The following is a 15,867-nucleotide window of genomic DNA, read 5'->3' on the forward strand; positions in this document are numbered from 1 at the left end:
TTTTCATCTTTTCAGACCAATATATTCCAATAACAACGACTCTCTTTGCAATGGAGCTGCTCAACCTCGTTATGATGTCAATTTTCGCAAATACGATCGATATCCCTATAGAGAAAATAAAAATTCATATTTGCAATTCAAAAGATGATTAATCCATGTACTTCAGATTGAGTGTCTTTAATTTTATATTCGTTTTCCATTAATTTTTTAACATATCTAATTCATTACAGAAATTTCCTTTGCAATTAAATTTTTGCAGTATTTTATAAGTTGTTAAATTATGTTGATTGCGAAAAAAAATTGGTCAAATAGTGAAGATTTATGTTTTCAGATTTTATTTATTACTGTAAATTTGGAATGATATGTAGTTCACTAAATTATTGTCATCATAAAAAATCCTAATCTAATGTATTGTGTTGTTATAAATGAAGATAAAGTTTTGTATCTCATTTTTAAACTTTTGTCGGTTCAGAATTTAGTGTGTGGTAATATTGAAGTTATTTTTAGTTTTATGAACATACTATTATTATTCCATTCTTCTGAATGTAAAAAAATACATTTTCATAAGTATTTTTAGATATTTTCTTTCTTGTAATTAATGTTTTTCATAATCAGTTATAGTTTTATTTTTTGATTTTCATGTAAATATCAAATTATTGTGTCTGTATATTTAGAATATCTGTAGATTTTTGTTTACATTGCATACAGTAATTTAAACTGTAAGAGGTTGTTTTATTTATATCAAATATTCTTAGGTGTTGCACCTAACATTATATTTTATAGATTGTTATGTATATTGCATTTATGATATTTTTAATGTTTTTCAAGTTGTGTGTAAAACATTAAAAATCATTACCTAGTCATTTCATTATGTGGCATTTAAAAATGAAATATTTGTCATTCAAAATGGTTCATTTGATTCAAGCAAAATTATGTTATTAGTGCTTCATAACTTCGAGTATTATGACTAATATTAATTTGTGACTTGAAGTTCTAAAATTTTAGACAAACTGCTGCAGGACTTTATTTTATCATGTGTTTCTCAATTATCATTATTTTTCTACCTTTTAAAATTAATTATGTCCTTATATAATGAAACCACTGATAGCATGGTACACTAAAATGTGTTACTGTTTTACCATTTTTATCTCGTTTTTTCCTGCTCTTAAAAATAGTAAATTTGTTTAAAAATTTACTGAAAAATTTTATATTTATGATATTTTTTATGTTATTTATGTTTTCATAATAAATAAAATATGATAAATTTTTAATAGATTAAGTTTTTTAGAAGCATATGAAATTAAGTAATATTTATTATAACAGATAGTAAAAATATTAATTAATTAATATTGCTAATTTAGTTTTAAATCATTCCACAATAATTTTATCTGTGATAGATGTTATTGCTGCTGTTTTTCTAATGTGCCAATGTAGTTTGAACAAAGTTCATTATTTAGAAAGTACCCCCAACCCAAAAGAGAGATCTAATTCAATATTATTTTAAATGTTATTTACTTTTGTTACATATTTGTTCTTTTGCCGTGTTAAGTATCAGTTAAAGTAATTGAACTGTGGATCTTTTGTAAATGTGGTATTTAATAGTATAAATTCATGGAGTATCAGATTAATTTAAGTTTCTAATTTTAGTTTGAATTCTAGATTGATTGAAATATCGTCTGAAGTAATAAACTAGATTGTCAGTGTAAGAAGAAAAAGAAGTGAATAAAACTAATTTGCTCAATTATCTAATCTATCATTATCAGTGTTCAAAGTAATTAAGTGAATAAATTTTGATACTTGGACTCAAAATATTATATTTAGTGTAATATAAATAATGTAAAGAAGATTTTAGGAATTTAGATCTTTGTAAAATTAAAATGAGAGATGAAAAGAATTTATTCTTTCCTAATGTATATTGGAAAACAAAGTAATTCCATCTTAAAATAGCATTCTGAAGATAGATCTTAGTGCTTCAGTGTCAATTAAATGTAATACAAAGTGCCAAATTGTATCATATTTAAATATTTTTGCTGCAATACATGAAAATCTTAAACTCTCTTTCATCTTTTTTTTTATAGTTTTGGAATAAATATGTGTTTTTCACTTTGTGATGTGTGATATATTTGCTCAAACTTTCTTTTATTGTGCTAAAACAAAATACTTAACGTCTTACACTACATTACTATCAGGGTTAGATTAAGATCTTTTGAGGCCCTGAGGACATAGACGATTTTGGTGTCCTTACATATGTTTATACCATTTTTTCCCTTCATTCCTTCCCTTTTTAGGATTTTGGTTTAGCTGCACCGTGAATTGTATGATAATATCAGCAATGGGAAATATTTTTTTGGTGCTCTCTTTCCTGAACACCTAGGGATCATGTTTTGTGCCTCGTTTCCTTGATTCCTAAGCAGGTACTTGTATTACTTAATGGTTAATCCAGCCCTGATTAAAATGTAAAAAAAAACTTTTTTATCTGAACTGTTCTTTTTTTTTACATCACATGGAATTACTTGTATTGACTAATGAGGTAAGCGTCAGTGATACTTGTACCAAAACGTGCTTTCAAATGATTTTAGTTCTTGCATATTGAAGTAAAATGATTAATCAGTTATTTTAAGTGAATTAATTGTTGTACTATATCTAGAATTTCAATTAAAACACTGCTTAAATAATATATTGAAACTTTTTAATTTCTACAAATAATGTCCTCACATATTTTAAATGAGCATTCTTCTTACTGCTTCGAATTCTAAAAAATGAATATTCCATATTTTAGACTTTTCTTTAACAAAATATGTCTTTTTAAAAATATTTTGTCAAAATAATTAATAATTTATGGTCAAAGTTAATAGAATGTTAGGTTACTGCACAAGAAATTAACACTGGTTAACGATTCATTCTTGTTTTTATATTTTGTAATATAAATTATCAATAAATTGAGAAATATTTTTTTACAGACATTTTGTTACAATTCAGAAATTTATTCATTTTTTGGTTAAACTCGACAGGGCTTTCTCATTAAATGCAATATCAGAAAATGCTTTATATAGCCAAGTGTGAAAAGTCGCCAATCAATTTCACGTTTGGTCAAAATAAGATAATCCAGCATAAATAAAAGAGTATTGCCATGCATAAAGTAGAAGTAAAAAAAAAAAAAAAAATATGATTATATTATAGTCTCTCCTACTATTTTGATAAAGAAGTTATGTAAATTTAAATTTAGAAAATAAAAGCATAATGTATCAATGATTAAAATTATTTAATGTGTTGCAGGTTAAAATACAAAATTTGCATTTCAGTATGTATCCTATACTAACATATATATAATACATATCATATATTATGTAAGAGCAAATGTTAAAATCATTAAAAAGAATTTTGCTCAGTGTCAACAGTTATTTTGGGGGGGGGCAGCAGGAAAAATACAAAGTTTCGGAAATGCCATTTATTAATTCATCCAATGAGGCAAATATTTATGAAAATGATAATTTAGCTATAAGTATAAATTATATAAAATAGACATTTTATTAAAAATCAAAATAAATTAAATATAAAATTATTAACAATGTGCATATATATGTAATATAATGCACCAATGTGTAAATAAAAATAAAAGATCATTTTCCTTAATATAAGACAGTAGCAGTGAATATGAGGTGTTGGCAAGTAAGATTTAATTTGTAGGATTACATTTGCCGACTTGTCACACTTAGCAAGAAAGTATTTTTTTGGTACAGTGGTTAATGGGAAAGTACCAGTTATTCGGTTTATTTGACCATCATAATTAGCATATATTCATCTGAACTGTAGAATCTATCTAAACTTCATTTTAAATTTGCTTGGACAATCTTCTACTTGCTCAAAATTTTTGATAAAATTTAATTATTATTAGTGATGTGATTAGAAAGTCTCAAAAATATTTCTAGATAAATGACTTTGGGAAATTTGATAAATATATCTAGTCATATTTATGTTGTCTTAAAATGTAAATGAACTGAGAGTTTTATAAAATAATTCTGCTAGAATGCTTTCTAAATAATTCTGTGTTTTCAGAAATGTTTATGTATTATTCCTCTTGGGAATTTATTCAACATAGAAGCTTGTATAAAATTATTCAGTGTATGCAGAAATATTTACATATTCTTCCTTAAACAAATTCAATAACCATAGATTCCCATATAAAATTGTTTTGTGTATGCAGGAATATTTACATACTCATGTATTCAGTTAACATACTGTCGTTTTTAGTAACATAATATAGGGGAAAAAATTATGGTACTGTGTGTTCTCTAGAGCTTCATTTACTGTAAAGCTCTGTATATTAGTAAAATTGATTTTAAAGTTGTATCTAATGTAAATTCAGTCAATTTTCCCCCATAGTTTTGCCTTTATATATAATATTTAATGCGTTAAATATGTACATAACATATAGCCTCTTTTTCAAATCATGATTTTTCCTCTTCTTTTTTCCTTAGCTTTCAATCCGTGCTGGTTTAAGATGAGTTTTCTGGAGTTATCCATAAAGTCCAGAAGTCCACACCACTTTTTAATTAGTGATTTATTTATTTTATTTTATGAGTGAAATTTATTTTTTTTTATTATTATTTATTATTTTTAATTTATTTATTATTTATTTTTTTATTTCCTATTTAGTGAAATTCATTTCAGTTAAATTGTATTTGAAGTAATTTAAGTAAGCTGTATATTTATATCCATTTAATGATTAATTGCAAATCCGCCTTTTTTTTGTTATAAATTTAGTATTAAAAGTTTAAAGATGAATACCTAACTTCTAAACTAAAGAACTTATTTAGCTTGGTTTAAAATTTTATACACATAATTTAATCCTATCTGCAGAATGAATTCCTAATTTATGTGAATGTAATTTATTTCTTTTCATAAAATGAGTTCCTAAGTTATTTGGATTAATTCAAGGAAAATAACTTTTCTCATCTGTAAGAGAATCACTTTTTTTGAAAATAATTTTCTGTTTGAGTTTACATCAGTAGAAATAGTCTTTTCCATTTATTAGTTATCTTATATTTTATGTCTAGTCACACATAAAAGTACTTTACAAGTTGATGTATTGTTTTTGAGGAACCAGAAAGTGTATCTCGTGATACTGGTTATTATAATTTTAGGTCTTTTATTTTAGTTTTTAATGTGTCATACTTAATGTCTTTTATCAAAAAGGCATTTCATTTAATTTATGTATATAAATAATCTTAAAATTTATCATATTGATTCACATGTAAGATACTAATCAGTTTTAATGGATATTTTAAGTTTGTTTGGTAGACTCCCATTACAAGACAATAGACTCCCATTTAACTTGTCCATAGTTAACCTAAGATTACATTTAATTGAACAGCAGTTAAAAAACACAGGAAAGAGGAATCATTTCCATATTATAATTAACCAAAAAGTACTGCTAACAATTTACCTATATTTTCAAGTAGTATTTGATTTTGTAAATTAAATCAGTACTTAAAATAAGAACAACACACTTGAAAACAGCAAGAACAATGTTTTTGTTCATATTGCTCTTTTATTTCAATAGGAATCGGTAGAAAGTGAAGATAAATGGCTGCACGCTAAATTTATTTTTATGATTTATCATTTTAATTTGTTAATGAATGATTTAACAATGTTCCTAATCACATACTGTGACTGATATATTCCTAATCACATACTGTGACTTATATATTCCTAATCACATACTGTTATGCATAAAAACATTTCTTAAATAATGGGACACCAACTACTATCATTGCTGTTATCCGACTTATTTTCTTCTCCTTTTCATATTTCCCATAGAAATTTTGATTTATTCTGATGGTTTATAATAGTAATTTTTTCTATCACTCTGCAACAAACAATCTTATTTTGTTAGACTAGGCCCAATTAATCCACCCTTGGTTAATTGGGAGATGATTGTTCGTTTTCTGCTCAGAAACTATTCCAAGAGACTGCATTATTATATAAAGTGTGCATAAATATCGTTTAATTTTGTATTCTGTGATAACTTTTAAAGTCAAATATTCTACTCTTAATAATGCATATATATGTCAATACATATATATATCTTTATTTCTCTTCTATGTGGATTATTTTATGTGTAATATAAATATTAAGAAACCATTTATTAGTAATTTTGAAAATAATATTATTCATTGTTAAACTAAATTCAAATTCTTGTTCCCCCCCAAATTTTTTAATTTTGGAGTTCCTTTCTGCTTAAATTTTTTGAATTATTTATTACTTGTACAATATTATGCTATCTAAAAATTTTTATTATTTTAAACAATTTTTTGTTTATTAATTTTAGTATTTTTATATTATATTCAAAGGCTTTATATGCCACTGTATAGATTGATTATCTGTTAAAGGTTATATGTTATTGATAATATATTTAATAATTTAGGTAATCAATAGCTAAATTATGATCCTAAAATTCTCATCTGTTATTAGTAAAGAACGATGTCAGATTTAATATGGAATTGTGGAGTGAGTATGGAGAAGAATATGTTGCAAGTATTGTTGCCAAGTTTAAATATGATCTGGAGTAAGTTCAGTAGCAGAACAATTTCCCTCGTTAGAATACATTTTTATGTCATTAAAGTTGCTGTTCATTCCCTTATGATGTCAAATTATCTATTGGCTTGATGGTTTGAGTAGTGTTTTTGCTGGCATTAATTTAAAATACTTGAATTTCTTTTCATGCGGAATTACTTTCAACTTGAATATTAGTGTGGCTTTATTATCACCGAGGATAACAAGATTTGTTGGGCGAGATTATTATTGAAATGCATAGTTTCCTTGCACAGTTAGTTTATGAGCAGTCTTGTTATCTTCCATTCTGACATGAAAGAATGTATTGAATAATGTAGGTTCTCATCAGCTAGCCAGTTATATTTATAATAGCATGTAATGAGTATTTTGCACTGGTCTTGAGAAACCTTCTAAGCTGTCATTGACTCTTATTGAGTTATTATTTCATTATTGGTTTCCTTTAGCAAAATGTATACATTTAAGACTTTATGGCCTGCTGAAATTGAACAGTTGGAGGAATCATAAAAAGTCTTACTGGAAGACAGATCTATGAATGCATAGTACTTGCTTTACAGGCATTAACCCTTCCTAAAAAGTGCTTTAAGAAAGTGTTGCCTCACTTTTATTTATTTATCTATTTTTTATTTGAAAATAGTACAAATGCTCTGCTAACATTTGGGCAATGAATCTCATTTCTGTGATATGTTTAGTGCACTGTATTTTAAAAATATGAATATGAGTCCAACTCCTATTTTCATGTCTCCATTGTTTCCACTTTTTTTTTTTGTGTAACTTATGTTTTTGAGTAAATATTTCTTATCATATAATCTCTACTCTGATTCCGTGATATCTGTCTATCAATTCTAATATCTATCGAATCTTGATGCTTTGAAGATTTTTAATTGAATCTGGAATGAATATTTTTATGATGTTTAATGAAAGTTATGGGATTTTGCTTTATTTGGAACTGCTAATTAATCCAATAACCCCAACAGACATAAAGTGAATTGTCTGGAATAATTATAAAGCCAGGGAAAGGTTTAAACAACATTTTTATTTGAACAGAATTTAGAATGCACTTTCTTGTACTTATGAAATCAGTTGCAACTCTGATGCAATTCAATTGAACAGTCAAATTCAAGTTAAGCATGAAACAGTAGTCCAGATTAGCGGTCACCAACCGATGGTCCACGGACTACTATTGGTCCGTGAAAACGTTTTGATGGTCCGCAGAAAAATTGAGACATTATCTATATTTTTATGAAGATTCAGTTTAAAAAATGACGAGTAACAAAACCTATTACAGAATATGGCTTATACTTTTTTTTTTTATATTTTAGCTACTACTATAAGCGAAATTCCTTCTGAATTTAGCGACATTTTAGCTACTTTTGCAGGTGTATCTACCGACACTTGAAAGGGAGATATGGCATCCATGGATATGCTGCTGTTATCAATAATAGTGCGAACTGGAATTATCTTTCCTTCTGAATTGCAAACATATGCTATTGTAGTCGACAGTTTTTCTCTGTGTCAGTAGGCAACTTGATGGATTTTTATGAGAACCATCTGCATTTTTGTTTATAATTGCATCACTGGAAGTTTCCATTTTTGTTTTGTCTAACTGTTGATTGATGGCTCCATTGCTGAGTAAGAGATGTTTATTATGTTTACAATAAATAAAAATTGGCAGCATAACACTTACAGTTTATTGATATTGCTTTGTGCTTGCGGGCTCCTGAATTATACTTTCTATATAATTTTTCAATGTGAATGAAAAATGTGTATCAATGAGATGTTAATAATGTTTTAATCGTCACTCATAATTGGGGGTGTAGCCTGAATTTCCATACAGGCATGCTGCTGAACACCAAATGTTTCGAAAATTATTATTAACAAATGAAAATTAGAATTACATATTAGAATATATATTAGAATGTTTAATATTCTTTTTGCATATTAATATGTTGTTTTTAAGGTCTTAATTTTTTTTTTTAATTCATATTAGTGGTCTGCCAAATGTAAAATTATATATGTAGTGGTCTGGGAAGTTCTAAGGTTTGACGACCACTGGTCTAGACTACATGATTAAATTATACTCTAAGCTGGCTCAGTAATTCTGACCTGAAGTGTCAAAACCAAGGTATCAGCAATGATAAAAATGAAAAAAGAAGTTATAGAATATGATTGAAATCATAATACCTGATTAATTTAAATAATAGCCTTACAAAGTATTAAATAATATTACAAAGAAAATAATAATTAAACATCACATAAAAATGCAAGATTTAATGCAACGTCAGGCATGGTTTTAGCATTTCAGTGCACTATATGATTAGTACTGTTGGTGCCCTGTGTAAGTTAAAACAAATTAATAATTCAAAACAAAACAACAACAGAAAAAAAAAAAACTGTATTTTATTGGCACTTTTGAGAATAACATAATTGTTGCCCTCAGAAAATCAGTGCCTTAGGCAACTGCCTGTGTTGCCTATACTTGGAGATGGCCCTATGCAGAATATTAACAAAGATTTGCTTAGAAGGTCAAATACTCACCGAAATCATCAGAAGGTAGAAATATAATATAGGCATTTAAAAAGACATTGGAGAGATATTAGTAGAGTCTTCTGAGAGAAATATTAGTAGTGTAATGTAGACATATGAAAGAGATAGTAATGTAGGGAGACATGAAAAACAAGTTAGACATTTAAGGTTCTTTCTGTGGCTGAAGAAAAATCCTCTTGCTTACTGTAAGGAAGAGATTTGCAAACTTTTTGGCTGCTGACACACCAAATCTGAACATCTATCATCTTGTGACAATAGTCTAGATTTTTAATTCTTGTTTTTATTGCCATTATAATATGCACTTTCTTTGCTTACTGCTTGTGCATTTTCTAATCTCTCTCAATATTTTTCGTAGTTTATTAAAAGTGGTGTTATGATTGACAGACTAACCTTCAAATCATCATTAAGTTTTTCTCTGTTGATATTTTATTTTTTTCATTACAGAACATTCTGCCTTTATATAACCATGATCTTGGAAACAAGAAGAAAAAAATTAAAATGTATGTTTAATTTTGAAACTTTTGCTACAAATTTCATGGAACTTCACACCAGTGTATTTCAGCATGTTGCCCAGAAAAACTGTTAAGGAAAGATAGTGTGATGTAGGTATTTATGTTCTATAGCAGTCTATGCCTCTTCATATGCAATGCACCTTCCCTGTCTTTTATCAGAAAGGAAACTTCACACTCCTTGCAAGATCTGTAATCTGACATTAACATTAGTTCACTTTTAAATAGAAGACTATTGACAATCTCCCTTTACTGTCTGTGATTTCTTCATCCATCCTATCTTACTGCACCTGTGTGCCTAAGGTCTGTTCCCTTTAGAGGTGTTCAATGCCTTTTAAAATTGTTTTTCATTAAATGTGTATTTTTTATTCTAAAGTGTATTTACTTGTATATTTATTTTAAATTATAGTATTAAAGCTATTCCTTATTATATTATTCCTTCTGAATATAGCAATCAGTTTGTGGTTCAGTATATTACTTCAGAACTAATAGTTTTATGAAATACATGAAAATTATGGAAATAGTACTCTATGGAATACATGAAAACTATGTAGAAACATCTGATAATAAATTCCTATTTGAGCTTGAAGATATTGAAACTGAACACACATATGTATTATATTATGATGCATACTATGTATGTCCCTATTGTATGCATAATATATGTGCATATGGTAATATATTGCAGAAATGAAAGCTAATTTTTTTTATTATCACAAGAAACTGAATGCTTTTAGTTTCTTAAAATAAAAAACAAAATTTCCTCTTCCCAAAATTGAATAAATAAATAAATAAATAAAAAGAGGAATAAAAACAAAATTGAATAAAGAAATCACTTTCAAATTTTTTTTAGTTTTCATAGTTGGAGTTTTACTGTGAAGAAAGATGATGCTTTTAAGTGGTAACCGCAGAGTGTTCCTGTGATTTGTGCAGAAATTTAGTTCTGGTGTAGTGTTAATCATTATGCTGTTTCTGTTTCTCAATGTGTGTTATTTAAATATACTCTAAGTGATCAAAAATATCTAAATCTTTCTGTGAAGTTGCCTCTTAACTGTGTATCTTGAAGTAGACATGAAAGCAAATAGTCATCTTCAGAGACTTCATAGCAAACCTTAGCATATGAAATGAAAAATGTCAGCCCAGTTAAATTTGCAAAGCGAAAAGGGGTCTATTGCTTAAATTGGCAAAAATTTTTGTAAAATTTTGTCTATATTTAAAGTGGCGTGTTCAACTGTCCGAGATATTATGAAGTTGAAAACTTCAGCATTTATATCTGCTCAACCATATCTCGTTAGCCGTGTAGCTTTGCAAAAGGAGTCATAGAATATTTCATAGTCATGAAACAAAACCACCTAGAATCACTCAAAAATATTTGTGAAGGAATTTGTAATGTTTCTAGTTGTAGTGTCAGTAGAATGACAATTCATGGACAGTTGGAAGATTTGAGTTTTAGTGAGACGTTAGCTGCATGTAAGTTGTTTGTTAATGCAGCTAGTACTACCAGGAATCACTTAGCATGATATGAAGTAAGATATAAATGGAGTCTGGAAGAATGGCAACTTATTATGTGTAGCGACAAACCTATCCGGAAATCCAGTGGCCATGCTCAGGTGCAAAGAATGTCTGGTGAGTGACATTTATGAGAACATATTTTTCTCATGTCAAGTTTGACGGAGGGAACATTAAGCCATAGTATTATTTCTCTTGATTTGGCATTGGCCTCCTGGCTTCTGTGAAGGGAAATTCAAAGGTTTAGATAACTTGGAGCCACATACATTATGGTAAACCTTTGATGTTGGATCTTTCATGTTTCAGCTTTATCAGGTTCTAGCCCTTAGAGTGCATTTTGTTAACATGTGTTTTTTGTTATAGATAATAGAGAAATATTCCAACAGCAGTATGCCAAAATTTAGTTGCACACTGCTACATATAAATCATTTTTAACAGATTGGTTGTTGATATTGCAGCTGAAAAGTATTCTACTCCATGTAGAAATCTACTCTACTCTACAGATATCTAGATACTTTTGATCACACAGTGTATATGTATAGTGCTATGATTGATGATATTTCATAAAATTGTAATCTGCTTATTTAAAAGTTTTAATGAAATTATGTTTCACTTGTAAAGTAATTGTGAATTTAAATAAGGAAGTAAATAAATTAGTTCTATTTTGAACTCTTAATATATTTTGTCATTATCTTTTCTGCTGCAATTAAAGCCTAGAATAAAACATAAAATTGTTTTTTGTTTTTAGTGCTTACAGTTTTCTGTGTGATTAATGATTTTTATTCATTTGTTTTATTATTTATTTTAGTGTAAAAAAAAGAATCATGCTATTCAAATTCATCAAACTTCATTTGTTTTCATCATGATTCTTTCCTGTAACCATTCAATCTTTAATGTTAAATGTATTTAAATCATTCATATTTAACCTATACAATGAAACCTCATTTAACTAAAATAGAAGGATATGGTTGAAATGTTAAAGGGGAATTTTAAAGTATGAAACATATGGAAAATTGAATCCTTATATTCATTTATGCAGTGGTATTTTATTTAAGTACTCTACAGTTTAAAGATAAATAATTTACTGTGTTGCCATCAGAAGTTATTTGGCTTAAGTTTTGTAACATAAAAATGAAGCTATACCATTTTATATGCTACTTAGCAAATAATATCTTTGTATAGTTTCTTGTGAGGTGTTGCTAGAAAAATGATAAATTTTTATTTTAAGTCACACATAAATGTTTTGTAGTAAGTACTTTTGCTTAGTGTTGTATATGGATCTTTAGTTACTGAAAATAGTTTCCATGATTCATATGAAAAATCCAAGATGGCTATGCCATCCCGTAGTTTGAATAAACTCTTTCTGATGTATATTTTTTATAATTTAACTGATTATTCTGTGTATATTTATTTATTTTAATCATATATCTATAATAAATGGTTAACCTTAGTTTTCATCAATTTTTTAATTACCTTATTCTAAGCTGAACACATTAATATTCCTTCAAATAAGTTTTTAGAATTCACTATAATATTTATATAAAAAGGTAATTTTATTATATAAAAAGGTAAATATTAAATATTCAAAAATTCTTTTTATTTTAATTTAATTATCACCTTTAGATTAAATACATTAGGAATTTATTAATGTGTATTACATTTTATGCACAATAGATTAATTCAAACAAATGACTTCAACATTTTTTATAAAAATTTCGATAATTGGAGCATATTTCTGTATGGAACTAATTTTCTAATATGTCCAGTACAGCTGTTTTTAAATGGTTGCATAGACTTCTGTATTTGTTCGTAAGAAATCACTCATAATAATGTATTGAATGTAGCAATTCATAAAATTTTATCTAAATATATTCCTAAGAAGTATTCCAATTTATTTATTACAATTTATTCCAAGAAGTATTTCAATTTATTACTATTCTTTATATCATTAGTTGTAAATAGTTTTGTGAATTGTATTTCTGTATTATTACTCATTTTGTAGGTTGCTAGTAATTTGAATATTTTAAAAAAAATTATAAGGCTAAGCATTTAATTTAGGTACTGTAAATATGCATTTATTATTACAACTTCACTTACTTGCACTGTTAAATTATTTTTTAGTTCCATACTTATATTTACAATAATATTACATATTGTGTCATCACTTTAATTGCAATCTGTGTTAATGTGAAATACACTTTATGTATTTTATTAGCTTTAGTCTCTAAAAGAAATTTTGAAGGAAAACTCAGGTTTTGATAAAGATTTTGTCGTTTGCTTAAAAATTATGTCATATGCCAAAATTTGATGTTTTATGAAGCCTTTAAAAGAGCTGCACTTTGATTGTGCATAAATAAGTATATATGTGCTTATTAGAAATGCATCTGATAGTAACAGAAGTATGAATTCATATATATGCGCTTGTTATTCTGCTGTTTTCATTAATAGCTCTAGACTGATGTAAGCATGTGCATTGAAAAATTAAGTGCACTATTATTGTTAATTATTCATATTAGTAGTTGATGCTTGTTGGATTTTGTAATCTGTCTTTGTAAGACAGCTTTTATAAATTTAGCAATAAGATTATAGTGTGTACTTTGAGATCAAAGTAAAAATTTTTCTATTTTTTATGCTTTTGGATGTTTGTTATGTGCTATGAAAAGCGCTTTTTTACTCTGTACCTAAATTATAGTACACGTTTTATTGACTGCCAGGTGTATAAGAATTTGATAGTTTTTTCTGAATTGTGGTTTTATTGTGTATTCGCAATATTTTTGTTTGGTTTGAAAATTTTTTCATGCCAACTTATTTTGAATTTCTTGGTGTTTGTTGTCCTCTTCAGCAGAAATTTTTGAAAATTCTCTTATTAAAACTTGTGATACAAATTTAAAAGATATTATTGTGGTTATGTTTCTATAAATTTTTATTTAAAGAAATAAAGAATTTGAAACTGAATTGCATAACACTTACTTTTTTGTAGTATCTTTCATGTATCTTCTTTGTTATAAAATTTATAACTTATCAGCATAACAAATTCAAAATTCAGTCATGTAAAAATATGTTCTTGATGTTAACAAAAGGTCATCGTTTGTATATTTAATAAAAGGCTTTGCCTTTATATCCTTTTTTATGGTTTTATATCTTTTTTTTTTTTTTTTTTTTTATTGTGAAACCTATCGTTATTCAGCATGGCAGGACATATGTTGTTTTAATACTGTCAACACCGGCTAGTGAAAACTTGTAAGTTTATGTTAAAACTTAACAATAATTCTTTATTCTACAGTTAAAAGTGTTTCCTTTGTCTTAACACTTTCACAATCAAACATGCAGTTGACAAACTTCCTATGTTTTACAGTAAACCTTTGCTATTACATCGTTAACAAATTGCGTGTTCGACAAAATCAGGTTCCTCAAAGTTAGCATTTTATTGGGGGAAAAGAAAGAGTCTGATGTGTACACCACATGACTTCCTTGTAAGGAATATTAAATTATATGCATTTTTTGCTCCATTTAATTTTAACTTATTTCCTCGAATTTCATTAGAGATATATTTCTTATTCAGTGAATTCAGTTCTCACTTTGTGGCAAAAATACATAAAACTTCAAAATATCTTTATTAAAACTTGAAAAATATAAAACACTAAATACAGTTAAAACAATTTTTACATGTTTTAACTGTATTTAGTTAAAAACTAAACTTTAGTTAGTAACTGTATTTAGTTTGTTTTAACTGTATTTTTAAATTAAGAGTTTCTACACACACACACACACACAAAAAAAAAAAAAAAAAAAAAAAGGCCAGCGGGAAAGAAGGCAGATTTTTCGGTGCTCAAAACTGAAAGTTTACTTTTGGTCCAATTGGTCAAAAAGATACTGATGGTGCAGAAACTGACTTAATTCTTCTGCTAAGTTTGAAATTTAAAAAAAAAATTAGGCTTGACCGCACTTAAGCATCTTTTAAATTGTTGGCAATTCTACAACTATTGCATGCAGATTAACTAAAGGCATAAAAACCTTAACTGAAAGATAAGAACAACATAATTCAATCATTTTTAAAGCAAAAAATGCACAATTTTGCAACATATAAGAATTAAAAAGAATCTGATATGTACACCACATACAGTGGATGGACAAAAATATGGAAACACCTTGTGAAATGCATGTTTGAAAAGAAAGATTGATTTTAATGAAATATGTAGGTGGCGCTGGCGTTTTTGACTACTGACGCCACCTATACAACTTCGTAAATGTATTAAACAGTTCAGTTGTTGTCGAAGTACTGTTATGTGAGGTTGTCATTGCATTATGTCAGAGTTAACAGACTTCGAACGTGGGCGAATTGTTGGAGCATGTATGTTAGGTGCTTCCGTAAGCAAGGTAGCCGAGGTGTTTAGTGTTTCAAGGGGTATTGTATCGAAGATTTATTCCGCATATTTGAAAAGCGGAAAAACATCATCTGCTAAATCACAGCGCGGACGAAAGTGTGTCCTGAGTGATCGTGACAGACGACCATTAAGGGCAATTGTGACGAAAAATAAGAAGACCACAGCTGCAAAAGTCACTGCTGAAATGAATGTTGTGTTACCGAACCCTGTGAGTACCAAAACAATTAGAAGGGAGCTTCATAAACAGGAAATTGCTGGCCGTGCTGCAATTGAGAAGCCACTCATCAATGATGCTAATGCCTGTAACAGGAAAAGGTGGTGTTTAAGTCATAAAGCCTGGACTA

The 15,867-nt window shown here is 27.6% G+C and overlaps 1 protein-coding gene across 4 annotated transcripts in view; it reads left to right on the forward strand.

The window, feature by feature from the left end:
- Window positions 1-14,093, forward strand: part of LOC118182500 (uncharacterized) — a 71,176-nt gene extending 57,083 nt beyond the window's left edge. For 3 of the 4 annotated variants that reach the window (XM_035351853.2, XM_035351855.2, XM_035351856.2), the window contains one exon: window positions 16-14,093. In XM_035351853.2, coding sequence (XP_035207744.1) covers window positions 16-148 — 133 coding nt within the window. In that variant the 3' untranslated portion in view covers window positions 149-14,093. The remainder of the gene's footprint in view (window positions 1-15) is intronic. The other variant, XM_085813284.1, reaches the window with a different exon arrangement.
- The last annotated feature ends 1,774 nt before the right edge of the window (window positions 14,094-15,867 follow it).

Source organism: Stegodyphus dumicola, chromosome 3, assembly GCF_044657685.1.
Source record: "Stegodyphus dumicola isolate Sdum_Otavi_A_Nest chromosome 3, ASM4465768v1".
In the NCBI taxonomy this organism is placed as follows: Eukaryota; Metazoa; Arthropoda; class Arachnida; order Araneae; family Eresidae; genus Stegodyphus; species Stegodyphus dumicola.